The sequence below is a fragment of the Tamandua tetradactyla genome, chromosome 6 (genome assembly GCF_023851605.1).
Source record: "Tamandua tetradactyla isolate mTamTet1 chromosome 6, mTamTet1.pri, whole genome shotgun sequence".
Classification (NCBI taxonomy): domain Eukaryota; kingdom Metazoa; phylum Chordata; class Mammalia; order Pilosa; family Myrmecophagidae; genus Tamandua; species Tamandua tetradactyla.
This window is the reverse complement of record NC_135332.1, coordinates 81598537-81611508: the sequence shown is the minus strand read 5'-3', so window position 1 is coordinate 81611508 and position 12972 is coordinate 81598537. Positions and strand designations below refer to the sequence as shown.

Genomic DNA, 12972 nt, shown 5'->3' with positions numbered 1-12972 from the left:
CTAGAAAAGCCATGTTTAAACCCTAATCAATTTTGTGGGAGCAACGGTTTCTTCTAATTCATATTCAGTACTATAGGTTGGAAACTTGATTAGGTTATCTCCAACCTATGTGACTGGAGATGTGACTCAATTGTGGATATTAAACTTGATTAGATGGAGATGTGTCTCCACCCATTCTACTTGAGTCTTGATTAGTTTACTAGAATCCTATAAAAGAAGTATTTTGGAGAAAGTTTCAGAATGCCACAGAACCATGAAGCAGAGTCCAAAAGCCAGTGACTTTTGGAGATGAAGAAGGAAAACGCCTCCCGGGGAGCTTCACATAGCAGGAAGCTAGCAGATGACACCATGTTCACCACGTGCCTTTCCACTTGAGAGAGAAACCCTGAATATCATTGGCTTTCTTGAATCAAAGTATCTTTCCCTGGATGCCTCAGATTGGACATATCTATAGACTTGCTTTAATTGGAACATTTTCATGGCCTTAGTACTGTAAATTTGTAACTTATTAAATTCCCCTTTTTAAAAGCAATTCCATTTCTGGTATATTGCATTCTGGCAGCTAGCAAACTAGAACAGTATATATCCAAAAGAATTGAAAGCAGACACTCAAACACATATTTGTACATCAATAATCATTGCAATAGTATTCACAATAGCCAAAGGGTAGAAGCAACCCAAATGGATGCCCATTAACAGACGAATGTATGAGGTCTATCCATACGATGGAATATTATTTAGCTGTAAAAATAAGCAAAGTGCTGGTACACGCTACAACATGGATGGTCTTGAAGACAGTATGTTGAGTAAAATCAGACATAAAAGGACAAATATTGTATAATTTATTTTATATGAAATACTTAGAGACAGAAATCAGAATAGTGTTTACCAGAGGTGGGGGGAGGGATGGGGAGTTATTGCTAAATGAGTATGAGTTTTGGTTTGTGATGATGAAAATAGTCTGGAAATGGATAGCGGTGAAAGTTACACAGTATTGTCAATGCATTTGATGTCAAAGAATTGTTCATGTAAATTATAGGTGTTTCCTGAGCATCCAGCAGTGCCAGTCTTTGGAATTTCAGCCCTAAGCATGAACAGACATGAAACAAGTTACCCAAGCAGCTGTGGCATAGGCACATCCTTATTTAGTCTTCACAGTCAGGCCTGAGATTCCCACCCATAGATGAAGGAACAGAGTACCTAAGGAATGTGCCCAGTGCCACACAACCCCTGGGGGAGGCAGTATTTGTTCACTCTGCCTTCTCTCTCCATTCTGATCAAGGCTTCCCTGTGGGCCGAGTGTCTTTCCTGCCAGTGGACTTGAGACACAGCCATCAGAGCAAGGGCAGGAGGACAGCATGCTGTCTTGACAGGAGGCTGCAAAACCACTTGTTCCTGCTCACCCTCACATGCCCATTTTCAGCCTTGGAAAGACCACTCCCTGAGTAGCTGCTGGCCCCAAAATGAAGAGACACTTTGGAGCTGACCCAACTGCCCCAGAGTGACAGCCCACAAACCCCAAACAAGAAACACACATTTAGAGCTTGAAGACCACAGAGCTCAGGGGGCAGTTTATTAGGCAGCCTTATTGCAGGAAAAAAAAAAGTGATCAATGCAGCCAGTAAGTGGGAAACACCAGGTTTGCACTCCAAGGCCTGACTTTCCAGTCATCCTTCACCACTACTGGTCTCTGCTGCCAACCAAGACAACATGGGCAAGGAGAGATGAACTTGTGTTCTAAAGGATATGCCTGGCAGTAGTGAGGGAGAGGCCACCCCCCTGGCATTAATGTCCTTGAGAGAAATGGCCCCTTCATGAAGGACAGAGCCTCTGTTTGGAAATGGTACCTCAAATCCTGTAGTGATCCTTAGAGGTAAGGGGGACTGTGTTCCCATTTCACAGATGACTAAAACGAGGCTCAAGTGGTGGGCAAAGGTAGAAACAAATGACCAGTTTTCTCTGAGAAGCAACAATACCCACTGGATGGCACAGGGCCTTCTCTCTGTCCTCACATACACCAGCCAGTTTGCTCAGCCTTTCACCTACTTTTTGTTATCCTACCTTCTCTATACTACTTTCTTATCCTCCCATGGACAGGCCCACACTGCATTCGTGCTGGGATACCTAGAGGCCTCTGGGGCCTGCTTAAATAGGTCTGTGATGTGGGGCTCCAGATTTTTGTTGTGTGCCTACTCAAGCTCCCTCTCTGTCATGCCTAGGTCTAGTCATGGGGTTTGTTTTAGTTTGCTTTATTTCTTAGCTGGATCATTTCTCAAGGTTGCATAAACAGCAAGCAGGTATTCCATCAGCCTCTTTCCCTTTAGCATTTTGCAAAGGCAGAAGAGTAACAGCACTAAGAGCACGAAACCATGCCCAGATGACTGCCATTTTGGCTGGTGGGGTGATTACATTTTTTAATGTGTATAAATGTGAGTAAACTTACGGCCTTAACTTAGTTATTTTATGTGGGATCATATATTGATAACTTAGAAAATTGGGAAAGATTTCTCTAAAGAGAAAATCCAAATTCATACAAATTGTATTTTTATTTGCTAATATGTTTGACCTTATTCCATGCAATAAAGCCTGTCCCTCACTTCAGGGTGACATCTGTTAAGTTTTGAGATCTCAGAGAGAAGACTCCAGGTCCTTGTGTATGAGAAAGAGGTGTGAGAAATACTGTTGGCTGAAGAGTGCAACTTGGTAGTAGAGCCAGGGAGAAGGCAGCTGATGTTGGCCCACCATACTGGACTCCACAGGCTGCGGAGGGGCCTCCCCGGTCAGTGCGGCAGCAAGTGCCAGCTTCCAGCAGCCGCTACCTGCAATAAAAGTAACCCCAAAGAAAGATATGAAACGCCAAAGAGAGTGCTGAAAATGGATTTATTCTCTTGTACCTTCGGTTCTAATGATCTTGATGGACAGAATGATATCTTTTGTGATCAAAATTCTCTAATGACAAAACAATTAGGTAAAGGAAGCAAAAAACTGATATACACTGCAGATGATGATGAGATTTCACATATTTTAATAGTATTGCTCCTCAGGATGAAAAAACAACAAATTCTATGCTGGGCATGTGTGTGGCATATTTCTCAGGGACTGGAGCCTAGCCATACTTAAAATTTTTTAATCCTTCTCTCCCTCTCTACATTCACTCTCTGCCCTCCGTACCTGTAACCCCCCTCTCTGTTCCCCCCTTCCCCCTCTTGTTGTAGACCGCCCATTTCCATAGCTCACCACTAAACCGCAAGCCTTCCTGTTATTCTCTTCACTCCTCTATACCTAACCTAAGCCCTCAGCCTAGCAACTGCCTCCTGCCTTGTGTGATTGGCTGTCTCCCCCTGACGTGTGCGCCCAAAACTCCACCCCTCCCCGAGAGTACTTAAGCCCCACGCTTACCCCGCTCTGGGTCGTCCGAGCCCCGGGGTCTTCGGACCCCAGACGTCTGACTCCTCGGGTTCCCGGGTGGCCCATCCCGGAGTGTAACAATAAAAGCTTAAAACCCGCATCTGGCCTGAGTGACGACTTCTCGCGACCGCCGGCTGGGGAAAGCGCCGGCTCCAGCTTACCCAGGTTAATTCCTGCGAGCTCGCCCCAAACCCACCCAGTGTACCGGTCGCGCGGCCCGGCTGAAGCTATCAGCGGCAGGCATGTAGAATGGTGCATCTGCTATTCCTGGTACTCCCACTGTAGCAAAAGAAAAATCAAGAGCAAAATTCAGGTGCACAAAGCTAAAAACACAAAATCAAGAAGAAGAGCTTATGAAGCTGGCTAAGCAATTTAATAAAAATATGGAAGAGCTAGAAGTTATTCAAGGGCACAACAGAAATCATTATTTTATCCAAACAAGTTCAGAAACAGACTTTACATAACGATGATAAACAGATGCAGCCATTATGTGATACAATTCCCAAAACTGATGCTATAATAAAGAATATAATAAAAATATCTGTGACAAATGATCAGCAGAACAGTCAGAAGTCATTTTGACCAAAATGTTGATGAAGCCTTTGATGGTTCCACCCCAAATGTAGTGGATACTTAACCCAAGATCAATCAGATGTTTTTGTTTTTTCGCATGGGCAGACACTGGGAATCAAACCCAAGAACTCTGCCTGCTGAGCCACTGTGGCCTGCCCTGGGAAAGAAACTCTATTTTTTTTTTAAAGTATGGCCAGGCACCGGGAATCGAACCCAGGTCTTCAGCATTGGTAAGCAAGAATTCTGCCACTGAGCCACCACTGCACCACCCCAGACGCTTTTTTAAACACTAATAATAATATCTTTGGAAAGAAAAGCAGTTTGAAAGAGGAAAGAATCACTACTAAAGAAACTTTGGTCACTGAAAAACAGCAAAATAAAATGCTAAGTTCACTTTCTTTTCAAGTAAGTACACCCATAATAGCAAAATTATGTATGACTTCTTGTACTAAGGAGTTAAATGCTTTTAGTAAGCACAGTGATCTGTTTACTACCAGTGATTTTGAGGATGACGGGAAAACTATTAGACAATGAACCTTTTGTTATGCAAAATGTTGAAATACCTGAACTTCCTGTTCCTAAAACAACCTGAGGCGCTGTTCACAAAGGTATCTGTACTTTCAACAGTAAAAATGATAAAAGTAAGTTAAGGCCAGGCTGTGTAATACAAAAATTTTACAAGATCTTCCTTCAAAGAACGTAACAGAGAATTAATAGATGCTAGAAAAGACAGATTTTCACCAAATCCAAATGATAAGCCAAACAAATTGCCATCCACTAGAATTAAAACGAAATTTGAGAAATCTTTCAATAAAATTGTTGTTCAAGACAGATATGAAGATGGTGCAGTTGTACCTAATCTAACAAAAGGAAAGGATGATATTCATGCTAAGTTTACTCCAAATGAAAATGTTTCTGAAAAGAAACTTGCTTTGAACACAAGATCTGCCAATGAATAACAAAAAGTCTATTTTAACTCAATCTTCTGAGGCATCTGCCAATAGGGATTCTTTTGGTTCTGCAACTTCAAGTAGAACCTGAATTAGACTAATCCATCAAAGTCAGGTCTTTTCTTTGGTGATTGGAATGATCCATCATTTTCCAATGAAGTTATTAAAGCATATCATCAGTTAGAGAAAACCTGGAAAACAGATTATGTAGATGATGATTTGTTATACCAAATGTGATGATGTTGAAAGACTAACTCAGCAACAAGACATTAGGAAGGATGGCAAGACAACAGAAAGCATATCTGAGGTTAATAATAGTTCCAAACATGGTGCTAAAAACATGTTTACTAGATCTAAACTAGAAAGCCAGTTGTTGCAATCAAGGCATTTACATCTGGACAGCACTATACTACAAGTATCTTCTTTCATAAATAGCTCACAAATAGATAAATCAATGAAGGAGAAAATTCCCCAAGTATGTACTCTAAAAGCTCAAAATTGTCAAATAAATGAACTGCATGTCTCCTGGAATAACTCTAGTGGTTCCAATAAAAGTGAATAGTTCCAAGTCTGTTCTCACAGGAAGTTCAGGTTTGAATGTGAGTTCAGGTCATAGGAGTAGAAATTACTAATTATACAGAAAAAGTGGTCCCTCAATATCTATCTCCTAGGAAGACAGATGAAGCTCAGAGAAATTGCAGCAAAATTAAAATTTCAAAGTATACATTCACAAAGATGAAAGATTCTCAGACTCTTTCTCAGTTTAATCAAAACTGCATAACAGGAGGTGTATCTGATACCAAAACACAGGGTTTAAGGGAAAAATAAACTCTATCTGTGAATCCAGTACTTGGGGAGCTGTTCGACAACAGTCTTTAATGAAACTTTCTGAATATTTAAAACAACCTTCAAAAGAATATTACCAAGCAATTATGAAGTTATTTTCCAATCTGCTATTATCTACTTTTCCTTCCAAACTTATAAGGAAGAGGAAAATTGAAGGTATTCTTCCGAAAAAATTCAAAGAGGTAAGAAGCACTGGTCTGAAGAATGGTCAAAGCACAACCATCATCTGTAAATGTGGCTACCACTTAACCTAATTTCTTTGACAAAATAATGGTTTCAAGACTTCACAAAGCCTGTTGATAACTATCCATGATAGAAATTTCTTTTTTCTTGATTTCTCTATGAGAAATTTAATGTTGACTTATAAAGCATGGACTTCTACTTGTTATTTAATAAATCAGGATTTGCAATGGTAAATGGAACTTTTTTTTACAGGTGTATATGAAAGTAATTGAAATTCAGGAAAAGTTAGCAATTATGTAATAAAATTCTATAAAGGAAAGTAATAACTTTAAGTATTATGATCGCAGAGAATCATCAAAAAGTAGGTACTGTTTATCATACTAAATCTTTGCCTAATACAAAACTAGGAATATGGTCCACTTTTTATAATTTTACTTTCAATAACTGTTGCTTCAGGTTTTTAAGCATTTTTGAATTTTAATTACTATTTCCATATTCCTAGGAACATGACTGGTAGGAAATAAAGAACTACAACAAATTTATAAGGAAATTATTTTCAATTCATAGTCTGAAATGAATTGAATTTATTATTTCTGAAACAAGATACATTTGAAAATTTTGTGGGACAACACTTATTGAAGAAGTCTAGTTTAGAAAAGAAGGAAGTAGTGGATTGGACTGGTTATATAAGTAATGTAGCATCATCATTAATATGTGGAGTTGGCAGAAACTTCAGAAATCATCTGGCCCACCTTCTTTGTTGTATAGATAAGAAAAATTAGTACTGTTATTCTTAAAGTCACAAGGCAGGCTAAAACTGCTGGGATTAGGGTAGGCCACAATTGGCTCAGTACACAGAGTTCTCACCTGCCATGTCAGAGACCTGGGTTTGATTCCTGGTGCCTGCCCATGCAAAAAGTAAAAAAAAAAAAAAAACCATCGGGATTAGAATGATTTCTTTGGATACCTAGAAAATTACACCATTTGCTTCAGAATATTACTGTATAAAATAACTTATTTGAGGAAACAGTTATTTTATAGTATAAAACTTAAAAACACAATTAAAAACACATTAAGGACTGCTTAATAATATAGTTAGTAATAATGTAATAGAATTATATAAAGTAATGCTTTTAAGTATTATGATGATACTTAATATAATTATTCCCAAATTTTAAATAAATGTACTCAGTCTATTCCATGTGGATTTCCTGATGTTGAGTAAGTCTTAAACTCTGGTTAAAAGCATTCCCACATTCATTACATTTATATGGTTTCTCTCTGGTGTGAATTTTCTTAAGTATTAGATGTGAGTGTAACCTAAATATTTTCTCACATTCATTACATTTATGCAGTTTCCTTACAGTATTAACCTATTTTTTTTTTATTACATGGGCAGGCACCAGGAATTGAACCTGGGTCCTTGGGCATGGCAGGTAAGCATTCTTACCTGCTGAGCCACCATGGCCCACCCACAGTATTAACCTATTTATGGCTCACAAAGGTTGACCCTTCCAGGGTGTTACCATAGTCATAATACTACTGGGCTCTTGTGTGAATTCTCTGGTGTTCAATAAGATATGAACTCCGACTAAATGCTTTCCCACATTCAATACATTCATAGGGTTTCACTCCAGCATGAATGAACTTGTGTTGGTAAAGAGTTGAATTCTGACTGAATGCTTTCCCACATTCATTACATTTATAAGGTCTCTCTCCAGTGTGAATCCTTTGATGTACTGTAAGTTGTTTACTCATACTGAAGGCTTTCCCACATTCGAGGCATTCATAGGGTTTCTCTCCCTTATGAATTCTCTGATGGCAAATGAAGCTGGAGCACTGTCTAAAGGCTTTTCCACAGTCATTACACGAATAAGGTTTCTCTCCAGTGTGAATTCTGTGATGCTCAATAAGATGTGAGCGCTGGACAAAGCATTTCCCACACTCGTCACATTTAAACGGTTTTTCTCCAGTGTGAGTTCTTTGATGGAGAATAAGCTGTGAGCTATAACCAAAGGTTTTTGTACATTTGTTACATTTATAAGGTTTCTCTCCAGTGTGAATTAACTGATGTTCACTAAGGCGACAACTCCATCTAAAAGCTTTCCCACACACATCACATTTAAATGGTTTTTCTACAGCATGGATTCTTTGATGTGCAGCAAGGTTTGGACTATCTGAAATTCTTGATATTTGAGATTTCTCCACTTCATGCATTTTCTGATGTTGCGCTAGACTTGAGCTCTGGCTGAAAGTGTTCCCACATTCATTACATTTATAGGGTCTCTCTCCGGTATGAATCCTTTGATGTATTGTAAGTTGTGTACTTATACTGAAGGCTTTCCCACATTCGAAGCATTCATAGGGTTTCTCTCCCTTATGAATTCTCTGATGGCAAACGAGGCTGGAGTTCTGACTAAAGGCTTTCCCACAGTCATTATATGAATAAGGTTTCTCTCCAGTGTGAATTTTCTGATGCTGAATGAGGTATGAGCGCTGGACAAAGCCTTTCCCACACTCATTACATTTAAATGGTATTTCTCCAGTGTGAGTTCTTTGATGGCGAACAAGCTGTGAGCTACAACTAAATGCTTTAGTACATTTGTTACATTTATAAGGTTTCTCTCCAGTGTGAATGAACTGATGTTGACTAAGGCGGCAGCTCCATCTAAAAGCTTTCCCACACACATCACATTTAAATGGTTTTTCTACAGCATGGATTCTTTGATGTGCAGCAGGGTTCGGACTATCTGAAATTCTTGAGATTTGAGATTTCTCCCCATTATGCATTATCTGATGTTTAGCTAGAGTTGAGCTCTGGCTGAAAGCCTTCCCACATTCATTACATTTATAGGGTCTCTCTTTGGTGTGAATCCTTTGATGTATTTTAAGTTTTGTACTCATACTGAAGGCTTTCCCACATTTGAGGCATTCGTAGGGTTTCTCTCCCTTATGAATTCTCTGATGGCAAATGAGGCTGGAGCTACGTCGAAAGGCTTTTCCACAGTCATTACAAGAATAAGGTTTCTCTCCAGTGTGAATTCTCTGATGCTCAATAAGATGTGAACGCTGGACAAAGCCTTTTCCACACTCATCACATTTAAATGGTTTTTCTCCAGTGTGAATTATTTGATGGAGAATAAGCTGTGAGCTACAACCAAAGGCCTTTGTACATTTGTTACATTTATAAGGTTTCTCTCCAGTGTGAATTAACTGATGTTGATTAAGGCGACAGCTCCATTGAAAAGCTTTCCCACACACATCACACTTAAATGGTTTTTCTACAGTATGGATTCTTTGATGTATGACAAGGTTTGGACTATCTGAAGTTCTTGAGATTTGAGATTTCTTCCCTATCTGCATTCTCTGATGTTGAGCTAGAGTTGAGCTCTGGCTGAAAGTGTTCCCAGATTCACTACATTTATAGGGTTTCTCTCCGGTGTGAATTCTTTGATGTACTGTAAGTTGTTTACTCATACTGAAGGCTTTCTCACATTCGAGACATTCATAAAGTTTCTCTTCCTTATGAATTCTCTGATGACAAATGAGGTTGGAGCTCTGACTAAAGGCTTTTCCACAGACATTACATGAATAAGGTTTCTCTCCAGTGTGAATTCTCTGATGCTGAATAAGGTATGAGCGCTGGACAAAGCCTTTCCCACACTCATCACATTTAAATGGTATTTCTCCAGTGTGAATTCTTTGATGGCGAATAAGCTGTGAGCTACAACTAAAGGCTTTTGTACATTTGTTACATTTATAAGGTTTCTCTCCAGTGTGAATGAACTGATGTTGACTAAGGCGGCAGCTCCATCTAAAAGCTTTCCCACACACATCACATTTAAATGGCTTTTCCATAGCATGGATTCTTTGATGTGTAACAAGGTTTGGACTATGTGAAGTTCTTGAGATTTGAGATTTCTCCCCATTATGAATTCTCTGATGTTGAGCTAGAGTTGAGCTCTGGCTGAAGGCCTTTCCACATTCCTTACAGGTATAGGGTCTGTCTCCACTGTGAGTTCGCTGATGTCTATTAAGCTGTGACTGCTGAATGAAGGCTTTCCCACACTCATGACAACCATAGGGCCTCTCCCCTGTATGGATTATCTGATGGTTGATGAGGCTTGAGCTCTGACCAAAGGCTTTTCCACATTCCTCACACCTGTAGGGCTTCTCTCCAGTATGAATTCTTTCATGCTGAGTAAGTTTTGAGCTCAGGTGGAAGGCTTTTCCACACTCAATGCATTTAAATGGTTTCTCTCCAGTGTGGATTCTCTGATGCTGATTTAGCTGTGAGCATAACCTGAAGACTTTCCCACATTCTTCACATTCATATGGTTTATCTCCACGGCAATTAGTATGAAGTTTCCCCTGTAAGCAATGAGATATATTTTTTTGGCAATCTTGACATTGGTTAGGTTTCTTTTGCGTATTAATTTTCCAATGCACAGCAATGTGTGAAGTGGGTCTGAAACTTCTACCACACATATCACAGTTTACGAATGTCTCGTCTGTAGAATCCCTCTGATTTTCACTAAATTTGCAATCCAGGTTGCCATTTGTTCCCACTTCATTACACTTCTGGGAGTTCTCCATGGTAAACGTTTTCTTATGAGCCATAGTCCCTTTAATTAAACAGTTTTTCTGAAAGAGGGAGTTCATCACTTTCAGCCCAGGAGAACTGCTCTGATTACTGTCTGACCAGACATCAGACTCAACAGTGTCTCCAAAGCCAGAACTCTGTAGAAAATCCTGTTGGGGGAGTTTGATCATCATTCCATGTAATTCTGATTGTAAAATATTCATGTCCTCACAGGTCTGTTCATTATCAGTCTGAATAACAGAAACTGAAATAAACAAAATAGAATTACTCCTTCTTCTCTGTGCTCAGGGAAAAGAAAAAGACTACCAGAGTGGGGTAGGGAGAGGGGTGGACAGCCACAGGGGGAACTGTGGTCTCCTTCCAGGAAAAGTTGTATCAAGCACTATACTATACCCATGTAGAAACAACACTATAAGAAATCAATGCCTGTGCTCACTGGGTACGATGCAGAATGCTCAAGTGAGGAGAACCCAATAATGAAAGCAAAGTGAGAACAGCCAAAGTAGGTCTAAGGAGGATGGAAGGTCTGTGAAGAGGAAGGATTAGGTTAAGGAAGTCAGAGGTCCAAGCATCCAAAGGAAGTGAGAGGTTCCAGATGGAGTGGAGAATAAAAAGGAAAGGAGGGAATGAGTAGGTAATGAAAAAGATGGAGGATGATGAATAGCTGCAGAGAGACTAAGGGTTATGCCAAAAAAACAGCAAGGCACTTGGTGTGAACCCCATCTGAACAGCCCTCGTAATAGCTATTCACCAGGACCCAACAACTGAACTCTTTGCTTCCTTTCTAGCTGCCTCTAAGAGCTACTCTTTCCCAACTCATAACTGATTACACCCCTCAGTAGCTTGCCCCTCAGCTTCCAAGTAGCCACACCACACTAAACCACACTGACTTCCTTTAGTCTGCAAGTTTCTGGAGAGGTCTGCTTGCTTCTACCTGCTCCTACCTGCTCCTGTTCGCCATGAGGCCTTCCTGCCATCCACTTTCCTGCTGAACTCACTTCAAATTAATGTCAGCTTCTTTCTTACTCTGCAACCTCAGAGACCATCTCTGCTAAACACCTGCTCAACTCCATCCCTACAGTGAAATGCAGGAGCCTAGTTACAAGAGCATCAATCTCTCATGGACCATGGCTTATTCCTAAACTTCAATGGTTAAGTCTCAAGTGACTTGCAATCTACGTTTCCATCCTGGAATGTTTCTTCATGAGGAAAGAAGCTATCATTTACTAAATATCTTTTACGTACAAGAACAGTTTCTGGGTATGTCTCAGCCTTTACAACATCCCAGTGAGGTCAGTAATAGTATTTCCATTACACAGGTAAAAGAATGTGGCTCAAAGAAGTTAAGCACCTTGACCACAGTCATACAGCTAAGGAAGGAATCAGTCAGAACCCAGATCTGTCTAGCTCCCAAACTTATGTCAGCTCAGACCTTCTGTTATGAAAGGAAGAAAAACCTTTGTGCGGTCAAGTAGCTTGCAGCCCAAAGCACTGCTGACTGAAGTACTAGGAAGTCACAGATCCACTAGACTACTATGAAATTTATTCCTTACCCTGGTTGCCTGTCCCTAGAAGATGCTTAAATTAGGATTTTAAATTGTCACCTCCTAAGAAAGGTGTTGAAGCCAGAGCTGGTCACCTTTCCCACACAATACCTTGCCAGCATCACCATCTGGTCCTCTCAGTAAGGTATCTTCAATGGCCATCAACTCTCTTGGCATTGAACCAGTTCCAAACCTGCTTCTTTGCTGCTAGACTTCCACACATGACTGGCTCTCCACAGTCCTTGAGGTTGTCTGCCCTCAGCTCACATACTCTCACACCCTTCTTTCCCCCAACAGAGTAGCAGTCCATACCCTGTCCATACTTACTGAGGACAATCCCACTGCTCAGGCCTGGCTCTGGCCAGTTTCCCTGACATGGTGGACCCTTGGGGGCCTGCGATCTAAACTCAAGGTTCTCATTTCTCTTTTGGAGCCCATTATTAAAAAAAAAAAAAAAAAAACTCTCATTTTGGAAGTGGTTTTCCTTCAGAGAAGGGGCACATGTCCTTGACACAAAACAAAGGCAGACTGTATGTCTCTTCCAGGCATACAAGGAACCACCCACTGAGGGTTTTTGAAGGTAGGCAAGATTATAATGAGGGAACCACTGCAGACCTGGCCTGTCCTCTACAACTCTGGACCAACATGGCTCAACTGATCTATTTCCATGGATATATGCACTTGCAGTTTCATTTTCTATACCAGTCAAGTACAAATGATGTATCTGGGCATTTAATTTTTTTCCCCACACATTCTGGTTTATATTAGCATATACTTTGCTCTATATTATGAGCCCTGGGGATGGTAGACAACAGTTATAGGTCAACACTGCAGAAAAACATCATACACTACCGCTTTATCATCA

The 12972-nt window shown here is 40.3% G+C and overlaps 1 protein-coding gene and 1 pseudogene across 4 annotated transcripts in view; one reads left to right on the top strand and one right to left on the bottom strand.

The window, feature by feature from the left end:
* Positions 1-2861: 2861 nt before the first annotated feature.
* LOC143688467 (zinc finger protein 7-like) overlaps positions 2862-12972 on the bottom strand; it is a 32797-nt gene continuing 22686 nt past the window's right edge. Inside the window, exons 5-6 of one of the 4 annotated variants that reach the window (XM_077166384.1) lie at positions 3649-3687; positions 2862-3072 (exon numbers count right to left, since the gene is read on the bottom strand). In XM_077166384.1, coding sequence (XP_077022499.1) covers positions 3041-3072; positions 3649-3687 — 71 coding nt within the window. In that variant the 3' untranslated portion in view covers positions 2862-3040. Of the gene's footprint in view, positions 6864-7211; positions 10808-12972 lie in introns of those variants that run through there. The other 3 variants (XM_077166383.1, XM_077166385.1, XM_077166382.1) reach the window with 3 other exon arrangements.
* On the top strand, positions 3959-6031 carry LOC143685683 (ewing's tumor-associated antigen 1 homolog pseudogene; annotated as a pseudogene).